The sequence below is a fragment of the Apostichopus japonicus genome, chromosome 17 (assembly GCF_037975245.1).
Source record: "Apostichopus japonicus isolate 1M-3 chromosome 17, ASM3797524v1, whole genome shotgun sequence".
Taxonomy (NCBI): domain Eukaryota; kingdom Metazoa; phylum Echinodermata; class Holothuroidea; order Aspidochirotida; family Stichopodidae; genus Apostichopus; species Apostichopus japonicus.
The window spans coordinates 32,112,033-32,127,241 of NC_092577.1; the positions used below are offsets into that span (position 1 = coordinate 32,112,033).

Genomic DNA, 15,209 nt, shown 5'->3' on the forward strand with positions numbered 1-15,209 from the left:
CTGATAACCATGTGCACCTCACACACGTTTATAACGAAAGTAATCCATATTTGGCTTTACACGTAGCTGTAAGGACGTTTTGAATGCACTGAACTGATGAAGGTGTTTACGTTTAAGTCTTTTACTTTGGTAAAAAACTTTCTAAATTGATGTCACAATAAATACTGGTGAATTAAAATTTGATTTATGAATATTCATAATGCCTGACTGACTGATCATTACTTCTTCTAAGTCATAACAAACCGGATCTAATATAAGTTCAAAGCTTGTTATTCTGACTGTTCCATAATTTGACCATGAACTAATGGAGTATTCTAATACCCGAGTACAACCTAATTAGTGTGTTGATCATTCTTACTCTGCTAGCAGTATGATGATAATTCAAATCCTACAAGCAGTATGGAAGTAATTCGTATTCTGTATATATGGATGCATTTAAGCAGACTGTTCACATACTACCTAATTAGTATGTTGATAATTCTTACTCTGCTAGCAGTATGATGATAATTCAAATCCTACAAGCAGTATGGAAGTAATTCGTATTCTGTATATATGGATGCATTTAAGCAGACTGTTCACATACTACCTAATTAGTATGTTGATAATTCTTACTCTGCTAGCAGTATGATGATAATTCAAATCCTACAAGCAGTATGGAAGTAATTCGTATTCTGTATATATGGATGCATTTAAGCAGACTGTTCACATACTACCTAATTAGTATGTTGATAATTCTTACTCTGCTAGCAGTACGGTGATAATTCAAATCCTACTAGCAGTATGAAAGCAATTCATATCCTGTATATATATGGATGTAACATCTCTATAAGCAGAGTATTCTCATACTACCTGATTAGTATGTTGATAATTCTTACTCTGCTAGTAGTACGGTGATAATTCAAATCATACAAGCAGTATGAAAGTCATTCATATCCTGTATATATGGCTGTAACTTCTCTATAAGCAGACTATTCCCATACTACCTAAATATTAGTATATTGTTAATTCTTACTCTGCTAGCAGTATACGGTGATAATTCAAATCCTACAAGCAGTATGGAAGTAATTCATATCCTGTATATATGGCTGTAACTTAATTCTCTACAAACAGACTATTCCCACACTACCTAAATATTAGTATGTTGATAATTCTTACTCTGCTAGCAGTACGGTGATAATTCAAATCCTACTAGCATTATGGAAGTATTTCATATCCTGTATATATGTCTGTAACTTCTCTATAAGCAGAGTATTCTCATACAACCTGATTAGTATGTTGATAATTCCTACTCTGCTAGCAGTATGGTGATAATTTAAATCCTACGGGCAGTATGGACGTAATTCATATCATGCATATGGCTAAATGGTTGTTGGTTCTCATATAGCAAGCATGAAGTCCTCTGTATATCCAAATGTTAGATCACCTTGCACTTTGAAAGAAATAGCTAATTGAACCTTTTTTATCATCGTTAAAGGCAAAGGGACCAAATAATCCACTAATCATCATGATAATTTAAGTTGTCGCAAAACGACTGAGAACTTCAACAAACTCAAAAGGATGAGAACCTGTGATAGCCAATGTCAAGTATGTTACATTATTTTACATACCAGGTTGTGGGGAAGAATGCCAAATACCACATATTGAAATTTGAAAAATATCTAGTTCCGAAATTTACTTATTCATGTTTCTTTTTCGATAATGATTTCTGCATTATATTATGGTTACAGATGGGCCCATGGATGGACTTAAGATTGAGTAGGAAAACGGAAATATCATGACAAACCTAGTTCCTCTTCCAATTGGATGATCTTATCTTGCAGCGCCCCCAATCTTTCGCCACCGGAAGTCAGGTTTTCACTTCCCTTCTGATCCACTTCCTCTTGTAACCTCTCGTTCGCCATCTCCAGAGATATCAGTTTTCTCCTCATAGTGTCGGCTTCGTTATGCATCAACGCCAATTGTCCTCGGATCTTACTCTCGACGCTCTTAGGGCGGCCTGCCGGTTTCGAGGGCGTATCACGTGGCATACACGCCACCTCGTTCAGCCTTTTCAAAGTCTGAATTTCTAGTTCGTAACACCTATTTCTAAATTCAGTCTCAACTAGTCTCCGCTTTAAGGAATCAATAATATTTTCAAAATCTATAGATGAAAGCCGAGTGACACCGCTATCATTAACGGTTCTGGAAATTTTGCTGACAGAGCTTTTAATAAAGCTTTCCGCTTCTTCAAAAGCGGTTATTTTCATTCGTAAAGTTCCGTTTTCTTGTTCCAATGATGCAATCTGTTGCCGCAAAGTACTACTATCTTTGTCCATTGCACCTTCGGGGTCCGCACTGGAAATGTTGGATTCTTCACCGATTGGCGTTTGCCTAGTTGGAAGGTTTGCTGCTGTTAACAAAAAAGAGAAAAGAAAAGAATAAAATTCACACATTTAAAACAGTTTGCGAGGTGAAGAAAAATTTCTTCCAAAATACAATACTGCTAGATTTCTGACACAATATTATGGTCATAGCACTATAAAAAATATGACACGATAACCACTCGCTTGCCCCGATTAGGAATGTTTTCATACAGCCGACATGTTCAGGTAGAAAACTTGACTTATGCATGCAGTACCCTTTCACACGGACGTTATGTCATTGAATATATTTATTCGTCTAGTTCGTCTACCCTTCGGGGACCACACTTCAAATATCACAAGAGAGCACGGTTCCGTGGGATTCACCATATAACCATTATGTGCAACGTGGCTGGCAGTTTGATGAAAGTCATGTCAAATATTCTATCGCATCGTTCGAAATTCTTCTCCTACAGTACTGCCAACCCCAGCATCCACCCCCCCCCCCCTAACCAACTAAAATCGATGACCCAAAATTCTCAGTGAAAAAAACAACTGACAACTGACTAACCAAGTTTTGGAACAACTAAATGTTTGATTTCATGTTATTATTTAATTGGGCTTTCATCGTCATGTTCATGACACCACCACACATTGCAAAATAATAAATACTTTCAGGAATATTCAACATTAATGGAAAAATCAAACAACAATAAAGATTCCAAAACGGCTGAAATAAGATTCTATATCTATCTACTACACTTGCAGCCTGAATATTCATTGGCATGAGACTTTCGCTAAATGCGGCAACATTTCAGAAAAGGGGCGCTGTTACTTAGATGTGCAGCTCATTGCTACAGACACAAAATATGTATTCCTCGAGCCTCAGTCCAATGTCCTTTTAAAGAAGTACGCAGGTATACAAATCGTGAGTTGTACTCGTCGTCATGGCGATTACCTTGAAATTGTGATAAACATAAGATAACCCAGGTAAAAATTCTACCAGCATAGTGGACGCACTTAACGATGCGTCGCGGTACTTTATATAGAGTTCAAAGGTACACAGACAACAGCAATATATTCAATACTTGATTCACACATTCTAAAGTATATCGTGGAAAGAGAGTGGCGAAAGAAACGATGTAAATGAGAAGTAGTATTTCAATAATGTTTGCAGAAAGGTGTTGAGAAATTCAGAATTTTCTTGAAACTAGCAAGCCGATTCTCATGGGCTTTATCAGTTAAAACTGGTAAAGGTGAGTACCCGTTAGTCGGTTAAAATTGATGTGTGTTATAATTTCTTAACATGTGCTACACTTATGAACAGTTGCTACTGAGAAGGATTTAACACACAGAAAATACTAAACACAGAATTATATGTATATCGATTGACTGGACTAACCAGACTACTGTAAAGGTTTTGTCAATAATTTCGTCCACATTTTAACAGAAAGTGGATAAATCTTAACTGCAGAAGGCTTGAAATCTGCAATTTGAACCACCTTTACAAAGGATACATACTAGTAAAAAACAGTCATTAGTTGAAACAGCCAATGAGCAATTTTTCCACGGTAGCATCTGTTGACAGGTCTAACATGTGTTACGGTGTCATAACACCCTTCAGACTATACTGATTAACGGTTGTTGTCACGCCATGTACATTGGGTGAACTCTAGCAATCATGTTTTCTGATTTGGACTGGCATAGGCTTTGACATATGCAGTTTGATACTTTCCTTAAATGAGTTAAAACTAATTGGACCAATAAAAGACTAAAATATTTCATAAAGCTCGACTCACCACCGTCATCTTCATCAGGAAGACGTTCAGAGAGACGTGCAAGGGCGCCCTCTAGTTCTTCATTTTTTACCTCCTTTTCAACTAACTTTCTGCGCATAACCGTCGCCTCCTGTTCAATAACCATTAACTGAAGTCGAAGCTCCGCCTCCTTCTCTGACGTCACGCCTTTCTCCTTTTCTGATTTCTTCGGGTCGTCCAGCGTCCCGAAACGCATTTTATATCTCTCCAATTCGAAGTCAATCGTCTCTTTCTCTTGTTCAACGTCCGCTAAGCTCTTCCGTAGAACCTCACCCTCCTCCTCGACCAATTGCAGTTGGCTTTGTAAGTCCCGTTCCCGATCTGTAGACTCTTGCAAGTCGTTTAGTAGAGCGGCAATATCGTACTCGGCCGTAGCATCATCTTCCGAAGACGTTGATGACCTGAGTACCAAGACCTGATAAAGCAGATTGTGTACAATAAAGTTACAATTTTAAGTGCTAAGACGGTTTTTAACGACCATGCATGATGCCATTGATATCATAAAAAAGTGAACGGACAGAGTCACCGAAGGCTGAGATGTTAAAATTCAATCAAATGTATAAGAAGTGTCTTTAGGCTGTCTACAGTCCGAGACACGAAAGACAAATAAGTCTCCCATGGTATAAAAAAAAATATCCCTCAGAAATATTTGTCTAATGGAGAAGCAAATTGCCAAGTTAGCTAATGATAAATTGGGTCTTTCCTTTTTTTGCTGAAGAAATGAAAGAAATCACTTTCTATTAAGCACAGGCGCCTCTGATTAAGGTATAATTCAAGCTGTGTGTCTGACAGCTGCGGCGGACATTCTGATTAAAAATCGTTATTAGAGGGGTAATTTGGGTTTGTTCAACGATTCCATCAGCTGCCAGACTTGACTAAGGACAAAGAGGAAGTCAGATTTGTGAGGGGAAAAAAAGGCCCTTCCATTGGGCACCAATGTTTCTTAATTCATGTATATACTTTACGCTAATTAATTTATCAATGAGAGGTCTCTACAGGTGGAAACTATTGATGTGTCTTCACAGCTTCAACTTTTGTCTACTAAAGTTCAAAAGTCTGAACAACGATCGCAATAACACCCTTATCAGAGTTTCTTCTCACGTACTTATGTAATGCTTTAGAAACATTGTCAGGTCACAGTACAAAACATTGTGATGTCAAAGGTCACCGTGACAACCGAAATATCATACAGGTTATAAGCATTTTTTTTAAATAACGTCATTGAAACGCTATGATAACGCTTACAAGTTGTTACTAAATTTGTGGTTAAATGTCACGGTTAACTTCAGCGCAAGGATGGCTTATTGGATGAATTAAGGCAGAAATTGTCAATAATCCCAAGAAAACAGAAATATGTTTAGTTCCAAGTAAGTAGTGATTCTACATATATCCCGTTTTCTTTCTTTAATAATTGCTACGTGGTTGCCCCTTTATGGTCTAGTCTACAGTGCATGACATCTCTTCAGTCCAGAATTAACTGCTATATTTAATTTGTTTTATCAATTTCAGCAACTCCACCGAAACAATGTTTCCACTTCATATTGCCAACAGTCATTAAAACAGTTGAAATGTTGTGAAACTGTTGTCTATGGCCATACAAACCCTCTGTATATTCTTATTGAACTTCCCGCTGCTTCTGAAGGGCTGACCTTACAGTCTATTTGCTAGACTGAGAACTTCAGCCACTTTCATTGAAGATATACCCGAGATATTTTGAGAGTTCTTTCCCAGAAGGTAACATAAAGTTGAAGTGTTCAAGAAAAGTAAGCACCATTGAGTGAAGTTATCGTAAATGTCTGTGTTATTTCAAAACTTATTTGCGCTTAATTTCATCCTTTAACAGCACCCTGAGGTGTTAATTTTGGCGGAAAATAAGTGATTAACTGTTTTACCTCCATGGTTTCAGGTACGTTGCCATATATACCTTTCATTTGGTGGTCAAATATTTATAACCAGATTGTGACAATTTCAAGGAAAACTACAGTTTTTTTTACACGAGTCTATCACATAAAGTTATAAAGATTGGAACAAGACAAAGTAGCAATTAACTGATTAAATAAAGCCCCACTCACAAGTTAGCGCACTACACATGTATAGACTATACAATCCATACATACGGACCACACAGCTGGGGTCTAATTGGGGACTTAATTAGCCACTTCACGATAAGAGCATATCGATTTACAGTATGTGAAAAACAATAAAGGGGAATTGGCTCATTAATTTGCGATTGTTAATTACGGCAGTGACCGATATTTGAAGGTCAAATGGTGGTTGCTTACATGACGTATGTCAATATGGATTAGCTCATGGTTTTGAGGTAGATTTGTGGAATGCTTCGGCATAAATTACCCTGATTGAGGGCTTCTTCTATAATATCTAGAATGGTTATATATCGAAAATGATTCCCCTCCCCCCCCCCTCCTCTTTATGCAAGTAAAGAAACAGCAACCATTAATATTCATATAAAATGCTTACATTTAATCGAACGATTTAACTGACGTGGTATACATGTATATATGAGGCACAACATGACACGAGCATATTTAAAAATGGACAAGATAAGTTCAGAGGCGAGCACTGAACTTTGAATATAAAGCATGGCTTTGACTCGTGCATATTTACATACGATAATATATGTCACGTGACTAGCACATCATGCAATTCAGAAATAAACACCATCCATAAAAGTGTTTGTAGAGAATATTACGAATGTGAATATAGTAAAACGTTAAGCAGACATGTTTTTTATGGAACTATGTTCTATAACCCGTTCAATTTGCCTGTACGATGGACGCAACTTGTACCTGTGATAGCGTTTATGAACGGTTAACGAATCCAAATGTGGCAAAACCGCCACTAAATGGCCGAAATATTGATTGGAGAATCTCAATATGGAAAAGAAAAGGTCGTGATTAGCGAACAAACGCAACAGTTTAAGATGATCGATGAATCGATGGAGAGCACTGTGATTTGAACTTTTGTTGCATCTTTGTTTGCAGCCTAACGTTAAGTCAACAGAAATGTATGATGCACTGCATACAGCCTATACCGTTGACTATATCTTATCATTAAGTAAACAACGCGCTACGGCAATTCGAGTCATGTTTCATCTGAGTCACATCTGAGAACTTTCGTTTCATAATGTTGCAGGGAATTATATTCTGATAAAGCACATTATTCACTACAAATCCCCTTCTTCTTTAGATTGTGATCCCAATTCCTCGCCTGCATTAGCGATCGAGTCCTTTCATTTATATCCTACAGTAGTGGGCACAGCCTTTTACATTCTCTTGTTTGTCGAACACTTCATACGACATTATGCATAACCCACAGGAATTATCGGTTTAGGCATATACCTCCTACAATTTCAACAATACTTGATTAAGCCTATACTTCATCGTACGGTCGTTCGGACGTTAGACCCTATATCACAGTGTGTAGTCAGTCATTACGTAGAACTTACTAGCCTATATATCTACCACATACTTATGGCTGAGGTGACAAAAGGTTTATCAAACTAGACTTGAAATAGTTTTAAAGGTCCTTATAGGTTAACGGTATAAACTTCAAAGTTCGAAACCTATCCATGCAAGAGAATATTGTCAAACTACGGTCTAGTCAAGCCCAACTGATTTGACGTTGTATTGAAGGGAGGGGAAAACCAATGAATTACTCTCCATAAAAAGCCTACGAACAATCTTGTTTCTTGTGGAAAATATCGTGATATAAACGTCATGTTAGCATGTAATGTCATAGTGCTATTCGGACTATAGGAGGTAAAATATGATAGTTTCCTCCTTATTTTACTTTAATATTTTCCATAATAGCATATAAAAGAATATCACAAAGTACCATATCAATATCCCTCTCATACTCCTTTCACGACGCACCATGCATCGAGACGTTATAGTCGCAGCGTCTCAAAATATTTCAGCCCCCCCCCCCCCCTTAACAAATTACATTGAATATTTTCTCTTTTATATTCCTTCAGAAAATATGGAGGACATTTTTCTTCTTATAAAAAGCACGGGTCATACACACACATACATGCGTACGATTTCAGGAGTGTGTAAATGAGATTTTTGCAGATATACATATAACGTATAGCTACACACTGCAGTAGCCTACATGCAAACACACTGAAGCTTAACTGCGCATATATGAAGTACATTGTACATGCAGACGAGAGATTAGTAAGAGATCTGTTCTATATATCGTAACAACAGAACCAGTTCGTCTGTTACAGAACGTTTATAAGCATGCTAGCTAATATAACCCTGACTCTATGCAAGCAATGTAGCTCCTCATATAAGCCCCAGGGAAGCTGCCAATCAAATTTGTGAAGCATGACAATTAATGAGTATATGAGATTGCAGTAGGACTGGGCAGTGTATATAGGCTGTATATATTTACAACTGGTTTGTAACGTCTGACAGCCTACTACACTCTACTACTGTAGTCGTAATCAAACAACGTGTGATGATAAACAGACGGTATATAACGAAGGAAAAAGTATTTCGGCAAGTAGTAAAAAGGATCAAACGTGGCAGATTATGCTGCGGGTAAACTGAATGTGGCATTAATGACAATGTTGAGTAAAACGTCAACACATGCAAAGGCTGGTACAGTTGTATGAGTAATATAGTTAGAACTTAAAAGTTACAACATAACATCTGTCATATAACAGGAGAAAACCTTTGAAATTTGGTATATACCTCAATAGCAATATTTTTTCTTTTATATCTTAGTTCATTGTTATTGTAACCGTGTACATCGAGAATATTTCTATATCTCCACCATTTAATTACGAAATATACCGGTCTTCAAACGAAATAAACAACCCGTTTTGAAACAATTCTTTCTGTTTATATATTTTATTATTTATATGGGAAATAGTAAGGCCAATGCCACTTGTAATTTTTTATATATATATCTTTCTCACTGCCTAACCAGATTCTGAACCTACGACGAATGGTACAGTGTGATACAGATGCTTGTAAATGTATATCACCTGACATGACCGGAAACAAGGAAGAGCATGCGCAGAATATGATTAACAGAATTCAAATTCGAAGACTATTAATACTAAAATCTCTTCAAGTTTGGCATCTCACATTAGCGTACATTGACATTTAAATATTATACGAAATAGACGGCGCGGTTCAAACGGGCCGATTGTCACCTCAGTGACACCTTAAGATTTAGTAATAGGATACAATTGAAGCATTGTTAATATTTACATGCAAAGATTGTGTGCCATAACGTGAAGCAGAACACCAAACAGTGCAGTGAACCAAACGGCATGCACGCACACGTGAATTACATGCATGAAAAGGTTCATTCATACAAAGTCCGCCACTTCGACCTTTAAAGCGGTGAATCCTTTATAGAAAATCAAATATATTTCATATAGGAAAAAAAGTTGTCATGTCTATTCACAGGATCACTTCAACAAGTTAAGGTTCACAAGAATAAAGGCCAATATTTTTATATATTTAACTTACTAAATACATCAGAGAAGTCTTGGTTTTATGTCACAGCAGGTCAAATTCAAGTGAAAATCACTACACAATGAAGTATGGATATTGTAATTATCATTTATGGATACAAATTTTTCTTTAATTGGCGTGCAAGGGAATACACACTAGTTTCGTAGTATATAAACATACTGCAGGGTTGTTGATCTATTAATAAGGTTATTTCAAGTACAAAGAAATACATGAGATATCTTCATCAGTCTATACCTCGCCATGTCTATGAGCATCTGTTCAAGTTACTTTGCTTGCAATTAAATGGAACGTATAGAGTTGATGACCTCCCTCTACATGGATAAAAGGTTACGTCTAAGTCACTTGAACATGACGTAATATGCAAATGAAACAATTTGAAAATATGCAGATTTTTTTTTTGTGTTTGCATGCAAAACTTTGGCGTGATCTCATGCATATCGTGCAGTGCAAATATTAGCATGCAATATCTTCACAGACCTTTTCTTTCATGGATTGTGATGATCCTTCCGCTTCTGATTTGGCTATTTTACGCCGCAAGAACTCAACCTAAGTGAGAGGTACATATAATGACAAAAATATAAGTTTCAAATCATCAATATGCATAATATACTTACTCACTTACACGCAATTAAATGGCTTACAAAAGGGTAGGCTATTTTAGTGAGCCAGACCGCAGGATATCATGCGACGCCGTATTTGGCTTAAAAATCCTGTAAGTATAGGTTTTCCTCGAAAACTGCATGGAGATTGCACCTCCTACTGCCAACCTATTGACAACAGTAACTGTCATCAATATTTGAACAATTTTATACATCTAAATCTATAAAATTCATAGTCGAAAACAATACCTATAATAATTATGTAATTATTCTTAGTTAACTATACTGCCTTGATTGACAACTTTGCATATAGTTCCAAAGACAGCGGTTTATTAATAGGCTGTATTATGCATGTATCCAATTTGGAAATGCTTTAATATTCTTGAATACAATAAAGCGAAAGTTGAATACGCAAATGTCAACAGAATTCTTTTGTTTACTAATTGCGTTCCTCTGTAACATGTCAAAAGTGGTTTTATATTTGGAATAAATCTTTAAGCGAATCAATACGTGATGAGCTAGACCAAGCTCGAAGGATGAAAAAGGTTCATGGTTTCAGCTGCCAGGCTACTGAACTGTACTTCAGATTATCCAGCGAGATCTAACAGAAATCCCTTCTTTTTTTTACAACAAACAAGAAATCCTGAATATTGATTATGCCAATATCCCAGTTTTTACACCTAGAAAGAAAATATGAATATTAATTTTTGAAAAATATATTCTCATATGCATTTCTTCAAAACACGTCCTCAATCAGATCACTTACAATGAAACATGTTTTTTTTTTTACTTCCTCAAAACTATGAAATGTATGAAATTAACAATAGTCGAAATTAATATATATATATATATATATATATATATATATATATATATTTATATATATATATATATATATTACTAGTTTAATCTCCTTTCACCTGGCCCAGATGTAAATCCCAAGTGATCAAGCCATCTCTTAAATTTTTCTGACGTAAATGAATTTCTTATTTTCATATCCTTTTGGCAATTTCCCCCGAAATGTACTCTATCAGATATGGAACATTACACAAATATTCGACTCTGCCGCCTACAGCCATGTATAGAGTTGACTTTAAACTGTGATGGCTATTTAGAGATTAAGTCTTTCTGTCGCTGCTTTAAATTTAAATTTAAAAAAAAAATGATGCGATGATTGTTATCTCTTTGTAGATTAAAAAATCAGTTTAAAAATTGATTGATTGAAATAATGACTTATCGATAATAACATTAAGAAATACATGGTACTTGACCATATGTGATGGTGCATGGAGTTCAATACACTATAGAATTAGTTTAAACCAGAGTGATATTTTCATTAGTCTCTTTTTCTTCCTGTAATATTTCCACCTCTCTTTACTGAACATATTGATGATGTGACGTCAGAACAAATTAACATTGGCAATGTGTCAATAAAAGATTTATTTGTATTTTAGATACCTATTAAGGTTAAACCCATTGTATTTCGATAAAATATCAACATTTTGATATATTGTTTACACAGAAGATACCTGTAGATCCCAGTATAAATATTTCTACGCATAATCTCAACTGACCCGCAAGTTGCCGCCGCAACCCACCAGGCTTAATTCCCCGTCGCTATACTTGGAGAAAGAAACACAGACACACACATACTGCTGCGATTGGCAAAATTCTATAACGCACATTGAGGAAAATTTAGAACAAAAAAGTCATTTGGACAGTTAATTATCAATTTGTTCATTTTGTTGTTTACGACTGATGAAGACACCGTACAGGTAATGAAGTCAATCATATATTACAAACAAGTAAACAGTAACATACATGCGCACGAAAAGCCATTTTCAATACTGCATAGTTGTTGCTAGTCAGTGACTGTACTCACACCTTATGTAATAACACATAATTCAACAGAATGCCAATCCACTTGGAGAAATTCTCTATTAGAAAACAATTTGGAGAAAATTCATTCACAACATCTGCCAAACGTGGTAGAAATTAGGCTAATGAACGACCCCTTCAAAGCTTCCGTCGGTTGGACAGCAGTGTATGGTCAAGAGAATTTTGGATTCTGAAATTAAAAAGTAAGTATGCGCCAAATGCCGAAGGCATAAATACACCAGCGGTGGATTAACGATTTCATAAGAATCTTAACTGTTTCTCCTATAACTACTTCTTTCGGCCTTCCACTATATTTGTGACCTCATTTTCTGGCGTTAAGTTTGCTTCTGTAGCCAAGATGAAGCCACTCAGGAAATGAATAGGACTTAAATTAGCTTCTAAGGCTTCCCTCTGCCGTGTATTTGAAAGCTTTACGGCCTAATTTGTGAACACACGTTCGAAATTAGTTGGAAGGCCCTCTGTAAACATTGTGATGAAATTGTTACGAGGTCGTGAAAGATGGTAGATACGATAAGTCAAACCTCGAGATGAGACTGCAAGACTGACAGGAATCACGTGCTATAATTTTGCTTTCGTTTTTGATACATTTTGGTCGGGAAGGCAGATAATTTACAACATTACGCAGCTATATACATGTTTTACGTGGGAGAAACCGATAGCTTGTAACTTACAATTCCCTTTAGGTGGTCATCCAAAATGGATAACATATAAGTTTGTTTCTTCCCTAACAAAGAAACTTATGCGACAGAAAAAGCCTAAAGGGTCAGTTTCTTGTATTTTAATTGCAGCAGTTTTAACTATATATTGGCCGTTCTTCTGCCTCAGACTGGCAGGCATAATGATTTCAATTTTGTTTGTGCCAACGTCATTCAGTCCATCAGCTGTATTGGGCAATATTCAGCCCTTCAGTTCCAACCCTGATATTGTTTATGGAATAGCCTGGACAGCATTTATGTTGCCAATGACCAATTTCCCCAACGACGATATTAAACAAAAAAGTCATCTTTTCTCAGCGATTTTGCTTACAACATAAAATCGTGGACGAAACACGTGTTATATAGGCAAAAGATCTTAGGCCGCCTGAAGAGGCGAAACTTGGCAATCTCGTTCCCGTGTAGATAATATATCGTCAAAGGGGACCTAAAGGTTTATGGGTCGATCTACGAAGGTTGTTTTTAATTTAAAATACACAGTTCGCAACGTCTTTTGTGAAATGTATAAAACCCGCTGAAACTAAATAGCTCAACTTTACGAGTAGTTGACACGAGTATAGCCAAAATTAACGACAACCAACGCGTGTGGTGCACATCTCTGTTCGTATTTATACTGATGGCCGCCTAATGACCTTATAAGTAACGATGATTGCTTGCCAAGATGGCAGAAATATTATAAAATCCCGTGTAAGTTAAGTAAACAACGTCGCTCAATCTTTCCGAATATTATCTAGAAAGCTGCCTCAAAGACTCTATCAAAGTATCAAATTAATTTCTTAGACTCCTCTATAATATCGCCTAAGTGTCGTTTCGTAAACACAAATTTCATTACTTTTCAAGCTCGCGTGTATGGACAAACGAACATCAGTGCACGGTCAGTGGGTGAAAAAGGTTGCATGGTTTATTATGAAGTCTACACATTGTGTGTGGTAGTTTGGATTGATTCATCAATAGAAGATGAGTTCGTTTAAGCATATAGGTGAAGGCGAGTTCCATACATCAGTACATTCTATTGTGTTTTTTTTTGTACATATATAGTTCAGGTCTTTGGTCGAGTGGGCAATGTTTGTACTTTTGTCTTTACTTCTAACACATGCGGTACAAATAAATAATACAAACGATATACCAGATATGCTCACATTTCAATGTTATGTTCACATCACCTTTAAACAAAGGATGTAATTGTCCATAGAAACCATAACGTACAAACCAAGGTTTAATAATTAACTACTTTTATAAGTATGTCAATTTAATGACCTAATAAATGTTCTTTTCTGACGTAATTGTGACATGGATGTCGATGAGCAAAGCCATCTATTTCACCGACGCCATTGCTGTCTCTATATGTTACATACTTTCCGTTGATTGGTTCATTATTTCATTCGTGTATCTTTACATTTTGTTGTACAAGCTATAAGACACTTTATACTTGTCCAGTTACGTTTATCACGAGATTTCAAGCAAGCTTCCTTATATGGCATACAACTTTCTATGAACCGTTCTTCCTCTCAAACACTTCAAAGACAAACACATATTTTTTTCAATTTCTTTCCAACGAAATTTCTCCATCCAACACGAAGTGTTTTTCCCTTCACATTTTCCTTTCCATGGCATAGTTACATCTCATTTGTAAACAGAATAAATTTGCCTGCCTCCTTGCAAGAAATCACACCCAATTAATCTTGATAACAGCGCAAACAAAGCACTATAAGAGCAAAATCTTAGGTATACTTCCATATAATTAATATATCTTTGCGCGTAGTTTATATAGCCTATATATAGTATCTTACAGACCACTCCGCGATTCCGCATTACCATATACTTGCAATTCAATTTTACTTTCGTGTCAATGCCGATCAGAGAAATCTTTGATGAATCGCCCATGCAGTTCATTTGATAATCTAATGAAGATCGTTGACTCTATGCCTGCAGTTCGTTGACATGCTTGTTTGTTCATCTGCTAGGCATAAACTGTCGACTCATTTAGCGCTGCTGTGATGTAGTAAAGCAATGTTGCTAGTCGCAGAGAGATGCAGCTGCCTTGAAAACAAGCATGCGGGATATATATATATATATATATATATATATATATATATATATATATATGAATCCTGCAGAGACCAATTATTTTTGGTTTCAAGTGATGTCGAAGAAGATACATAGGAACAGGAATAAAAGAAAGGATCGTTAGGTTTGACAATAGAGAGGTCAGGAACTCTTGTTAACTTACAAGATAACGATATTCAACGACATATCTATCGCATTTATTAAGATGTATATTCAATTGTGTATACCCTATTAGACAAGATTTCTATGTTACCAATATAAC

General features: G+C 36.1%; 1 protein-coding gene across 10 annotated transcripts in view; it reads right to left on the reverse strand.

The window, feature by feature from the left end:
• LOC139984048 (uncharacterized) overlaps nt 1-15,209 on the reverse strand; it is a 99,770-nt gene that overhangs the window by 51,126 nt on the left and 33,435 nt on the right. For 8 of the 10 annotated variants that reach the window (XR_011798915.1, XM_071997705.1, XM_071997708.1 and 5 more), the window contains 3 exons: nt 10,147-10,215; nt 4,139-4,571; nt 1,784-2,389 (listed from right to left, as the gene is read on the reverse strand). Coding sequence is in view for 9 of the 10 variants with exons in the window: in XM_071997705.1 (XP_071853806.1) it covers nt 1,784-2,389; nt 4,139-4,571; nt 10,147-10,215 (1,108 nt within the window). In the remaining variant the exon portion in view is untranslated. The remainder of the gene's footprint in view (nt 1-1,783; nt 2,390-4,138; nt 4,572-10,146; nt 10,216-15,209) is intronic. The other 2 variants (XM_071997707.1, XM_071997710.1) reach the window with 2 other exon arrangements.